Source organism: Phocoena phocoena, chromosome 9, assembly GCF_963924675.1.
Source record: "Phocoena phocoena chromosome 9, mPhoPho1.1, whole genome shotgun sequence".
Lineage (NCBI taxonomy): Eukaryota > Metazoa > Chordata > Mammalia > Artiodactyla > Phocoenidae > Phocoena > Phocoena phocoena.
This window is the reverse complement of record NC_089227.1, coordinates 86,090,491-86,103,469: the sequence shown is the minus strand read 5'-3', so window position 1 is coordinate 86,103,469 and position 12,979 is coordinate 86,090,491. Positions and strand designations below refer to the sequence as shown.

The 12,979-nt window shown below is 41.5% G+C and overlaps 1 protein-coding gene across 2 annotated transcripts in view; it reads left to right on the top strand.

Annotated features, from left to right (window-relative positions):
• Positions 1–12,979, top strand: part of CHCHD3 (coiled-coil-helix-coiled-coil-helix domain containing 3) — a 289,542-nt gene that overhangs the window by 260,060 nt on the left and 16,503 nt on the right. For both annotated transcript variants that reach the window (XM_065883507.1, XM_065883506.1), the window contains one exon: positions 9,005–9,140. In XM_065883507.1, coding sequence (XP_065739579.1) covers positions 9,005–9,140 — 136 coding nt within the window. The remainder of the gene's footprint in view (positions 1–9,004; positions 9,141–12,979) is intronic.

The window sequence follows — 12,979 nt, the reverse complement described above, 5'->3', positions numbered from 1 at the left end:
GATGGGAAACAGACAAGAGGCCCAGCTCTAGCCCTCTTTCCATTCCTCATTACTAGTACTCTGACACTTAAGGGCAGATCAGTATGGATAATTTTTTTCCTTTACTTGTCACTGCAGTAATACATTTGCAATTCTTTCAGTTAAGAGAGCCAGGCACATTCCTTCCTGGGTGTATCTAGTATTTGGATCTTGCTTTCAAAATGTAGTGGAAAAAAGAGTATCACCTAATGTACTATAACACACTCTCTCACTACAGACTTAAAATTTGATCTTAACCCAGTTTTTAACTGTGAATGTGTCACAGTTCTCGAGATACATGGCAGTTTTGAAATGTTTTAAACTAAGCTGTCCTTACCTTAGTATTGAAAGCACTCTCTCAAATTTGATCACTGCAGGGAAGAGGTAAGGGTACCGGAATGTATGTCTATGCTTGGGTGGCTCAGATGGAATTTCACCAAACATCTCATCCCTAAGTCACTCCTCAGCTGAGAAGGAGCATAGACAACTCATCCCAGAGCGTAATTCTTTTTGAAAAATTAGAAGCGCCTAAAAATAGGGACCTAACATGAAAGTGTGTGCTTGACCATATTTCTCCACAGGCTGCTGGTACCATACTACTCAACCTGAAGATGCTGTGATTCTGTGCTACTGCAGTAGTCAGATTGCATTGATGAAAATGACATAATAAGGCTTATGAAATAAATATTGCTCCAAATATGGAAGGATTATCTCTGGGAGATTGTCTCCGGCGTTCGTTAAAATTTGGTCAGAGTGTCTTAGGTTCATTGCAAGTGTCCTCTCTCAGTAAAAACCTGCTAGATTGCCAGGACTGGTGCCCTCCCCTTGGCTGTATGGGAGACAACCATGTTGGCTATATCCAGCTCTTCCTCTTCTGAGCCTGAGGACTTGAGCAGGAAGAATGGGTGATGAAGGGGGTAAAGGCCCTTCCAGAATTTGGAAACAAATGCCACAGTTTGCTGCAGCCCCGTAGCCTGGAGCCTGCAGCTCCTGCAGGAATCGGGGGTTGTTTAGCTGCTCAGCCAGTCCCTCTGCTCTCTCTGCATCTGGACTGATCTGGCCCATAACGCTTCCCTTTCTTGTCCAGGAGTCCCCTCGAATTCTGGTAGGTTCTTCAGCTTCCCAGTATCTTTCTACCTTCCCCATCTTATTCCAGTTCCTACTGTCTCCCTCCTGCCTCCGAAACTGGGCATTGATCTAAGGCCAAATTATCCAGTTTTCTCCTTCTTGGCCATATGAAGTAGGAAACAGTAGCGTGGTTACTTAGCGAAGGCAGCCCCTAAGTAGGAAAGTGATGAAGGCTGAAGAGTAATGTTGGCACCAGCTGCAAGTCGGCACCATAGCCCTCCTACCAAGACAGAGCAACCAGAAACCTGTCTCAACATTCGCTTATTGTTGACAGGTCTGAAAGTGGGCATCTGGCCTCTGATTATTTTCTAGGGATTCCCTACTTGACTCAAAGAGTTTATAAACTCTTACCATACGCAACTACTCCCACCCCGCCAAACCAAGCTTGTGTTGGCAAATGTCATGAACACAAGCACTAAACTTTGCTCTGAGAGAAAGCAGAGGCATCTAGAAGGCTTGGAGTAACCAGGTTGCGGGTGTATTCATATACCCAAGGTCTGAGGAGGTCTCTCCTCTCCATCTCGGAGTCTGTCTCTATAGTTTAGATACGATGGACAGATCTTCCTGCTGGCTTGAAAGTTACTTCAAGCGAATCCTAAGGCCAGTCTTCCCCTCCTGTTCACTGGTGATGAATGTCCTCTTGTCTGGAACACTGTATGTTCAGTTCCTGTTCCATTCAAAACGAGAGCTCTGTTTAGCACTTTGTTTATAGCTCAACATTCTCATTATAAGACTTCGTGTACACCTCTGTCTCTCCCTGCTAGAGTGGGAGCCAGCAGAAGGCAAGGATCACATCTTATTCAGCACCTACCGTAGTGATGCCACGTAATGAGTGCTTGATAAATGTCTGTGACTTAATAATATCTGTTGTCGGAGTAGATGAAAGAATGAATGAACCAGCTCTCATATTTTCTATCCTTAGACCAATTTTAGTGAACATTCTAAAGTAGCAGGATAGGGGAAATGGAAATAACTCCCAAAGCCTCATAAGTAAAATAATGTAACTTTTCATTTGTGTTGTCATGAGTTCAATGTATTATATAGATACATATATTTAAAGGAAAAGAAATCCAAGGGTGATGCATTGTGTATGCTCCAGATTAACATTTTCTAAGTTGTCTAATTAAAGTGACTTTACAAAGTCAGAGATTTGTCATGCTTTTCTTTAATAATAAGAATGATGGTGATGATGATGATGATGCTTTTCCTGGCCTTGAAGTCTTATTGAGATATTTCAAGTAAAAATAATTTGGTGTGTATTAAGATGACTTGGTCTCATTCACACACTGATGCAGCCTTTGGAGATTCATATTTAACGTTTGGCCCTGGACATGTCTTCATTCACGGCTTGTAGGTCTTTTGATGGGACAGAGAAAACACTCCCAGTATTTCAGTTCTTATAACCAAGGGCCACTTCTGTGAGCTGTGATTTAATTTTGTTCCTACTATGTGTGTGGCAGGAGGTGACGTTTATGCTCCAGGTACTTTGTATAAACTGCTGCTCTCAGGCACCTTTAAAGCAAAGAGCTGCATTGTTAACTTACTAGTGCCCATTTTTATTACAGTGTTATTACTTGACATTTATTAAGCAATAAGAGCACACCAGGCATTGTTAAAGAAGAAAGGGAGAGGGAAGGATGGCTTATACTTCTCTAAATTAAGGGTCACCCAGACTAAAGTGCAGTATGTTAGGTGTAGAATTTTACCTAACGAGAGGACTTTGTGTGAGCTTGAGAAAATAATATCTCTTGAGTATTTGGTTTTTTCCTAAAGTAAGTGTGATGGGAAGTTGATTTCGAGTTCTTCCAGGTTGAGTTAATGGTTTATTTTTTTGTTTGTTTGTTTGTTGTTGTTTTTTTTTGCGGTACGCGGGCCTCTCACTGTTGTGGCCTCTCCCATTGCGGAGCAACAGGCTCTGGACGCGCAGGCTCAGCGGCCATGGCTCATGGGCGCAGCCGCTCCACGGCATGTGGGATCTTCCTGGACCGGGACACGAATCCATGTCCCCTGCATCGGCAGGCGGACTCTCAACCACTGCGCCACCAGGGAAGCCCCTGAGTTAATGTTGAAATCAATTATGTTCTGTGTCCCCAAACTCTGTATAGTTATTGCTGCTTATCCCAGATATCCTTTGTGTAAGTAATTATTTTATTTTATTTTATTTTTGACCATGTGGCATGTGGGATCTTAGTTCCCCAACCAGGGATCAAACCAGTACGCCTTGCAGTGGAAGCATGGAGTCTTAACCACTGGACCGCCAGGGAAGTCCCAGTAACAGTTATTTTATCTCCCTTTTTAGAGATATAAACCTTGCTGCACATAGCCCAGATATGGCAAGGGTACCATGATATAGTGGAAGATGAAAGTTAGCCAACCTCTCTAGGTCACGAGATTTTAAGAAAGTGTATTTACAAAACAAAACAGCTGGGGCCCTTGTTCTTTGGAGATGCAGCAGAAGATGGCCCCATTTTTCTAAGTTTAGACCCTTGGTGGGACGAGCCCATGTAGCAGAATCCCACGCAGGGTATGGTGAAATTGGCAAGATACCATGAGGGTTCTCTAAGAAGAGCGGGGCAAGAGCTGCCTCCTCGGGAAAGGAAACCAGGCACTGGGGAGTCCTGTAGTGCTGAGGTGTATTGTCCACTAAGCAAGAAGGCAGAGTCATCCAGGCCCACCAGTTTCATGTGGTCACACGTTACTAGGTTCCCACTCTCTTGCTAGGTTTTTCCTAATGCCCTCATCATTTCCGGGTACCCAATATTACTGAATAAGGAAGAAAAATATATTGCAAAATTGGAAAGTTTTTCATTCACCTTATACCCTGGCGTGTTTGTGCTCATATACTTAGAGCATGGGAGGCCTGTTGGTTTAAGAACAGTGTACCTGTGTGCGTAGAGCACTGTATTGTTCATATCATCTTGGATAGGTGACCAGAGGTCCCATCTTTGGGATTGTCCTGGTTCTAGGACTTTTACTCAGGATCCTAAAACCTGGGGGAAGACTGATAATGCTTTCCCCTCCCTCCTTGCATATCACCCGCCTCCTGTGGGTTCAGAGGACTGAGTTGTGATACTGATTCCAAAAGTCACCAGTTCCCGTGAAAGATGCATTGTTGCAACCTGTTAAAAGATCAGAATCTCCTCCCCAACCCCCCGAAAAAATTAGAATTCCCCTTGTAGCGCCAACCATTCTTGTATCCACCCTGCACTCAACGAATGATTTTTGTGTCCGAGAGCTTTAGGAATTGTGGCTGCTCACTGATTGTCATTACATGACTTCTTGAGCCTTCCGAGTGGTATGAGGAGGGCTGTCTCCACACTTTTCTCCCTTCTCTGAAATTACCTCATTATCCTTTTTGTTTATATTAGAACTAAAATGATGGGTAAGTAGTTTTCTCGAAATATAAAGCTCAGACCCACCTCAAAGAAGTTTCTAAGACATGAAAGTAGGAGAGGCAACAGCAAAACCAACAGATAGCTCTAAAACAGATAACCAAGTGGAAATGTATTATACTAGAGTCTTTTTTTTTTCTTTTCTTTTCTTTTTGGCTGCGTTGGGTCTTCGTTGCTGCGCGTGGGCTTTCTCTAACTGCGGTGAGCGGGGGCTACTCTTTGTTGTGGTGCGTGGGCTTCTCATTGCGGTGGCTTCTCTTTTGCGGAGCACGGGCTCTGTAGTTATGGCTCGTGGGCTCTAGAGAGCAGGCTCAGTAGTTGTGGTGCACAGGCTCAGTTGCTCCATGGCATGTGGGATCTTCCCGGACCAGGGCTCAAACCCGTGTCCCCAGCATTGGCAGGCGATTCTTTTTTTTTTTTTTTTTTTTTTTTTTTGCAGTACGTGGGCCCCTCACTGTTGTGGCCTCTCCCATTGCAGAGCATAGGCTCAGCGAGCCCGCTCCGCGGCATGTGGGATCTTCCCTGACCAGGGCACGAACCCGTGTCCCCTGCATCGGCAGGCAGACTCTCAACCCCTGCGCCACTGGGGAAGCCCTGGCAGGCGATTCTTAACCACTGCGCCACCAGGGAAACCCAATACTAGAATCTTAAGAAGAGAGTTCTGAATACTGCTTATTTATCTCAGCGTCATTTTTACCAAAACATCTTCATTTCTCTTTGACCAATTAATTCAACTTATAGGAAACTCTACGAAAGAAATCATCGTAGTGATAATTTTTGTCCATCACCATGGTGTTTTAAGCACTTAAAACTTAGAAACAGCCTAAATATGTATCTTTATTCTTTTCTGTTATTTTTTCCCCCTAAGTTTCTACATTGATCTGTCAGTATTATGAGAAGAATACTTGGATGTATTTTATTAGCTGCCTTTTAAGTGAATATTAGCATTAAACATTGGTAAAAAAATTGTTTTACTGACTACAGAATACCTACCAGGAATGCTTCTTTGGGTGTTGTTCTCTATCCAGATCTTTGGTCTCCAGTTCTGCCATTGAATACCGTCAACGACCTCCTTGGCCCGAAGTACCACTGTGGGATGAGGTGGGGTAGGGCGGGAAGGGCAGAGGGCCAGCTTCTAGTGCTGGTGGAAGGAGGGAAGAGACAGGGAGCCATGTATAGAGTACAGAAAGGAAAGGCAACGGGAGGAGACAAGTGGTGGGATCCATCAAAAGTCCCCAATAATTTCAAGTCCACTAAACTGGATTTTTTTCTTATTTTTGAGCAATATATATTTCCATGTATCAACTTTATTCCACCTGTTCCTTTTTGGTAAGTATGTTTTTGGACAACTATTCTCTCACTTCTTTATTATGGTTTTAAGTTCCCCAGATATTTCATCTTTCTCTTAACATTTGTCATTCACCATTTCTTTTTTTTAATCTTTTCATACAAAGATAGTAAATTGTTTAAATGTCTCTTGCTGCTAAGATTTAATTTTCCTTCTTGGGTATCTTGAAATTCTGCCTTTTGTTATTTTTACCTAATGGTGGCTTTTTCCATCAGCAGGAATGAAAGCAGTCAATAAAAATCAATTGTTGACTCAATGACTATATGGAGGGTTTACCATAATGCATATTGGAAATGTCTTTGAAACCCTTTTCCTGAATGGAAGGTGCCATGCTTCGGTTTTATGGCCTCCTAAAGTTAGACAGTAATCTCATTTAGCATTTTCCCAAAGTGAAAACAGTGCATTAGGGCAGCATAACAGCATTACAGATCAATACGGAGACAGAGCTTTGCCCTTACAGATTAATCCAAGCAAAATGTACCAGAGTCTAGTCCAGGAACTGGAAGACAATTATGTTGATTTCCACCCCTCTTTCCCCCATTCTACCATCTAATCATCAATACAGGTTGAAATGTGTACAAAAAGGGTTTCTGAAAATGCCTGCGTTTGCGTGCACACACGGACTCTCACACAGAGCAGACTACCATACAGGAAATAAAGGGCCCTGGAAGTGAGTAGTATTGATTTGTGGTGATAAAAGTATATTTTGACACCTTTCAAATTATGAATAACTCATGGACTTTAACTTGCATGACTAAATAGCTCAACCCAGGGTAAATGCTTACATATAACTTGAATTACCTCTTTCTAAGGAGTCCATAGTATTAGATGAATGAATCCCATTGTGCAGAGTCTTTTTAGAAGGAGAAACAACCACAGCATCTTCCTTGTGATGAGCACTGTGTGGGAGCTCATTCTTTATGGTCTTTTGCTGTGTGTTAATGGGGAGGGGCTGCATATCTGGTCGGGTTGCTTCTGGCCTTCTCTCCCATCTTCTTTCCCCCTGCTTTAAATCTAAGGTATATTGGAGGGATGATGGTCCTCCACACTAGGATAGCATGTAACCCTGCTTTCTCATGAACTGTTAAAGGCATTCATCGTATATTTACTGGGTTCAGCTAACCTGATGCTTGATCTTATGTTATTTAGTCCAGGAGTGTGTCTTGCTATAATCAGTTAGTCGTAGCTGTGCTTCTACCCTTCGAAACACAGCTGACTCTTTTTAGATACTGATGTTCATGGCAGGGGATCAGGGAAATCTGTGTCCGGAGACATTCACAGACATCTGAACTTCAAAACCTTAAAGCGAGTTGAAACTCCTGGGATTGGATTTAAATTCTGTTCTTAGGTGTTTGGCCAAACAGTAAGGTAATGAATGAAAGAGTACAAGCAATGTTATCTCTGTGTCTACTTTTTTAGAGGGTAGTAGGAAGTAAATTCCCTTAGCGGCCAGTAACGTGGCTTGCATTTCAGTTTTCTATTCTAGCAAAATGTGTATACTAGCTTAGTGTGTTGGATAAAAGCAATGAGGAGACAGATCGTCAGCCAGGGGTTTCCTTATTGATGAGAAATATTTCTCCTGTGTTCTCTAGGGGTTTTTCAGAACTCATCAATTTAAAATAATGCTATTTCATGATTACTATGGAAATAACAAATTTAAATTCCAAGAGAAGAACTGATAAGAGGCTGGAACCTTTTGTATTAAACAAAACTAATTTGAAAAAAAATGAATCCCTAGATTACAGTGATAGTAATATATATATTTTTCTGTGTATTTAGTCCTTATATTCCAAGTTCCTCTCCCATTGTAACAAGAAGATTTCATTTGTGTTTGCATAATCCATTTGCTTTATTTTATTATTATCATTTTTCAAGTGTATATTATCAGCTTTTTGGAAGCATTTATGTTTAGTAGTGCATATTCACTGAAAGCACTCTAACTAAAATCTTGAGATTTGTAAGTATAACTAGTAAAATTTTAGCTCAAGGAATTAAATTTTCTCTGCACACATTTGTATTCTCAACAATTTATTGCATGACTTCTATAAGAGGGATCCATGTTGATAGCTGAGATAACAAAGAAAATAAGATGCAGTCCTTACTTGGGATTTGCATGCTAGTAAATTGCAGTAGACTGTAGTGTAGTGCATGGTAAAGGAAGTTAATACTGGTTAGGGGGTCACCATAAAGGGAATGATAGACTCTGCTGTGGTTGGAGAGAGCTCTGGTGAAAGCCGTATAGAGGAGGTTGCACTTCAATACTTAGCTCGAGTATTGAAAGATGGGTAGGTATTTTCCAGATACATAGAACTGGGTGAGGCTTGGGTGCAGAGCATTTCCAAAATCAAGAGCATTGGAGACAAGACGTGAAGGGACGTGTAAGAACCAAACCCTGTACATGGTCTGGTTGAGGCAAAAGACTAGGCAGGAACCTGATCCAAAAGGGCCTTCCTGTTGACCATGTATTTTATTTGGAAAACAAATATTGTCTAGACTTACTACTAGAAAGAACCATCTGGGAGGTAGGAGTAGAGGGTGAACGTTAAGAGACAGAGAGACCCGTGAAGGTCATTGCTTGAATCCAGGATATAAATGATTAGGAATTAATGTAATGACAGTGAGTATGGAGAAAGGACTGGACTGCAGGATATCAAGCTTTGTAACCAACTGGAGGTGGGAACGGAAGAGAACATTGGGGCTCCCAGGTTCCTGAGTTAGCTGGCTGGTTGGAAGAGTAATTGGCTCCATTCACATGGTTACGTTTGAGGTAGGGTGGGAATGCTGCCCTGTCCAGAGAGGCTCGCAGTGGTGTCAATTAATAGAACTAATTTCATAGAAATCACTTATCTTTTTTTTTAAAACATCTTTATTGGAGTATAACTGCTTTACAATGTTGTGTTAGTTTCTGCTGTATAACAAGAAATCACTTAATCTTGTGTGATATTTTTCTTTAAAGGTCAAAGAAAATTATTCTTAAACTTTTTTGTTTAAGAACAACTTTTTGGGGGGGGCGTTTGTAACACATATATCTTAGTTGATGTTTTATATATTTTTTTAGCCTTGTTCTTTATTCCGGTTGAAGACCATTTGTCTCAGTGGTCCCTGTTTTTGTTTCCAGGCGGTATGAGTGTCATCCCATCTGTGCCGATCTGCAGGCTCAAATTCTCCAGTGTTACCGCCAGAACACCCAGCAGACCCTCAGCTGCTCCGCTCTGGCCAGTCAGTACAAGCAGTGCGTCAATCAGGCCAAACAGGTGGGTGTACAAACCAGGAGCTAACAAGGGCAGCAGAGGAATAAAAAGCCCAACGTCATGGGCACTGGGAAGGACTCAGTAGGCTAATGTGTATGAAAAAGGTTTTTAAACCAAACTAGTCGTCATCAAGAATTGCTGTCATGAGTTGGTTAAGTTTTAATCACCTTTCATCCAGGTGGCTGAAGGAAGAGTCAGTTGTCTCCTTGTGTTCACTTGCAGAAAAAAAAGGTTTTACGTAAAGAATACCTTTTCTAGTTGCTTTGAACTTTTGTCCTCTACTTTATAATTGTGTCCTCAAGGTCACTGCCCCATATTTCTGGGCCAGTACTCAAAGCCAGCAAAGAGGAAGGATACATGTTAAGGGGCCAACAGCTTCAAGTCCATAAACAGCAAGTAGTCATGCAGAGAGTCTGGTTTAAAAAAACGAAAGGCAAACACAAAACTAAAATAAAAACCCACCATGCAAGCACCATTCAATCTTATGCCAGTTGGTAGAGTCCAGTCAATTGGGCAGGGAAAGACAGGCCAGACATGGATCTAGGAAGCAATTTCCATCGCTTCTGTGTACCATAGCCATACTCTTCTCATGACCCTTCATATCAGAATAATATGATGATCACGGGACGTGTATTTTCTCTAATTTGTGTACTTTAGAAAGCTAATGATAAACGCTGAAGTAAATTATCAATTCTGGCAGGTCACGTAATTGCCTATCATTTAACTGATTTTGTTGGGTATAGGTTGTTCTGAGAGATGGAAATTGTTGGAAACCTTGGTTCTTTCTGCTGACAAATTCCCTAGACTTGACCTTCTGACCCAACTAAATCTAGTGTTTGAATTACACCGCATGCCTTCCTGCAGTCTAATTTGCTGTAGTTATAATAATCCCAGTTAGTATAAATTTCTGACACTCTGTGAATATCTGATGGGAGGGCAGTATTGTCTGGATATCTGGAAAATAACAACAGTAGTAGAAAACATAGAACCAAGATTTATTAAAAACCTGTGTTGTCTTTAAAAGCCGTGTGGCTCAAGGCTTTTTTCTTTCTTTTTTTCCCCCTCCTTAGCATTTATCTTTTATTTTTTCTATTTTTTAACATCTCATTGGATGTTTAAAATGGTGTGTTAGTTTCTGCTGTATAACAAAGCGAATCAGCTTTATGTATACGTATATCCCCTCCCCCTTGTGTCTCCCTTGCACCCTACCTATCCCACCCCTCTAGGTCGTCACAAAAGGCTTCTTTCTTTTTCTTGTTTATACGGCACTTGCCTAACTCTTAGTAGTGTGCCAGGGATACCTTTCTTTTAAGATCTTTGGTAGAAGTAGTGTTGCTGATGTTAAGTTAGTACATTTTATTTGTTAAAAACAGCTTCTGATATGTTCTTAACAATCTCCAACCTTTAATTTTAATACTGACTGCAGCAGGTGGAACCTGTAAGTTGGGCTCATGGGTTTTTCTAGCTGATGTTAGTTCTGTATTAAGGCGGGGGTGGTAGTGCACATAATGGCAGAGAAAAAGTGCGTGTTTTGACACTGGTGTCTTGTAACATAGGTGCCTGTGTCCACAGTGATCTGTACCATTACTGAAGTAGCACCTGCAAGGGTGTCTGGAGTATTGACTTCATCCTGATTGTCCGGGTTGTGTTGAACTGCCTACACACAGCCCCATGAGACCAATAGCATACATTCACAGAGCAAAACAAGAGTTATTTAACTTGTGACAAAATCAAGTATGCTACATGGTGCAACAGACAGTTTGAATTGGGCAAATCTGAGTTTGTATCCAAGCTCTTTTATTGGCTCTGTAACCTTGGGCCTTGATTTTTCTCATCTGTTAAGTGAGGTAATATAATTTGCAGTGTTGTGAGGATTCCATTTCTGTGAAGTATTCAATAAGTCTAAATTTTTTTCCTTCTTTCCTCAGTTGCCTTATTCTGTGCTGAAACCAACTTAAACAAATTGGCCAAAAGCGTCAAATTATTACTAGTGATTCCAAAGGGGACCTCCCGTCCTCCCCTCCCCACCCCACCCCCCTGCCCATCTGCAGCATAATTTAATATTTTCAATGAGTATGTTTCAGGTGCCTATTGTTTTTACAACTGTTACATTCAAGTGTTAGAGTATATAACAGCAGCTGATATTAAAAAGATATGTCCACAAGACCTTATTTTAAACCTAAGATAGGCGGCATTGAAATGGGAAGTAACCAAGAAACAGTAACACCTTGTATGTCTGTAGATTTAGATTTCAAGGTCATTTCACATCCATTCTCTTACTTGTTTTTTATGACAACCTGAGATGTAAATAGAGATGGTTTTATTTTCACCATTTTACAGTTGAGAGAATTGAAACCCAGGGAAGTCATGATGGTAAATTTAACAACTAGACCAAGATAGACCTTGCCATAAAAACGAATTTAAAAATACATAGTGTTTGGCTTTTCAGTTGTGTGTGTGAAGGGACATCCAGCATCCACTAATACAGAAATAAGGCAGTGAGGGAAGATGTGAACGATAATCATGAAGTGAAGGGGAAAAACTCTGAATATCAAATGAAGTAGTCACTGAGACTGAAAGTAACAGAAAGGAGGGAGGGACTATAAAGGCCATGAGCAAAGGTGCAGGTTAGCACTGCCCCATTTTAGGACCGTGCCAGACCAAGACGGCCAGCGGAGGCTATATCAGTATTTCATGAGTAGTCACTTTGCCACTAACACCACGTTTTCCGTGTGTGTGTGTGTGTGTGTGTGTGTGTGTGTGTGTGTGTGAACCTAGTCTAACCTTGTGACTCTAGCTCCGCCCCTGTTGTTAAAAGGGACTTTGGCAGGATACGTGGTCCTGATCATTTGTTGTTACAGTTCCTGACTGGTCCACAACCCCTTTTTGAGTTTCCTTGTAAACTCTAAAGAACAAGCTGGACAGGCTGAGATACTAAACACAACAACCCATTAGGTCATGTTGTCCATTTCCGGCATAGTGCAAGAGTTTTCCCTTTGGAATAATTCCAGTAGCCAAATCCATTCCACTTTTTTAAGTGACTCATAAAATTGGGCTTTCACTGGTTCCCTTGGGGCATTGTTCTCTAGACTAATAGATCTTACTGGTAGGAAAATTTCCGGATATTCCTTAGCCTTACTTTTTGTCTCTTATTCATCCACTTATTCACATCAGTCTTTCTTCAGCTAGTCTTAAACAGTCCTCACGGGTCAACATGAGACATTTAGACTGTTACTTCCAGTGTATTAAGTTATGTGTTCTTCATAATGGTAAAGAAATATTCAATTGCTGTAATTATTACTTCTCAGACTTAAAAACTACTGGATAGCTATATGAGATACAGTACTTAAAAATATAGGAGGACATTGATTGATAAACTTCTGTGTCTTTTATTTCTCATATCTGCTTAGCCTCATAGCTTTCTATAAACTCCCCAAGATTGAATTACCTGTTCTTACCATCAAAACCTGATTCCCATTCAGTCTCCCTCCCAGGAGACTGGAAGGGAGGGAGCAATGGGAAGCCAGTAGTACTGGCCCACTAGTGGACCAAAATGTGCCCAAGGCTTATAAAAGGGGGGTGTGTACAAAGGGCTTGCTCCCAGATCTGCATTGCCTCTGCTCCCTGGGACACCCCACTGCCCCTCATTTACTTGCAGAATCCAGCTGCTTAGGGGTAACAATTCTAAGCATTCCAGCTCTTTCGAGCCCTGCTGCTATTGACAGAAAGGTTCGGAAACTGACTGGACTCTTGAACATTCTGTGCTCACCAAAGGCGAGAGATTGTGGGGAATGCTGGACTGTTCTAACCTAGTCATGGTGACCTGGGCTTCATTTTCTTTT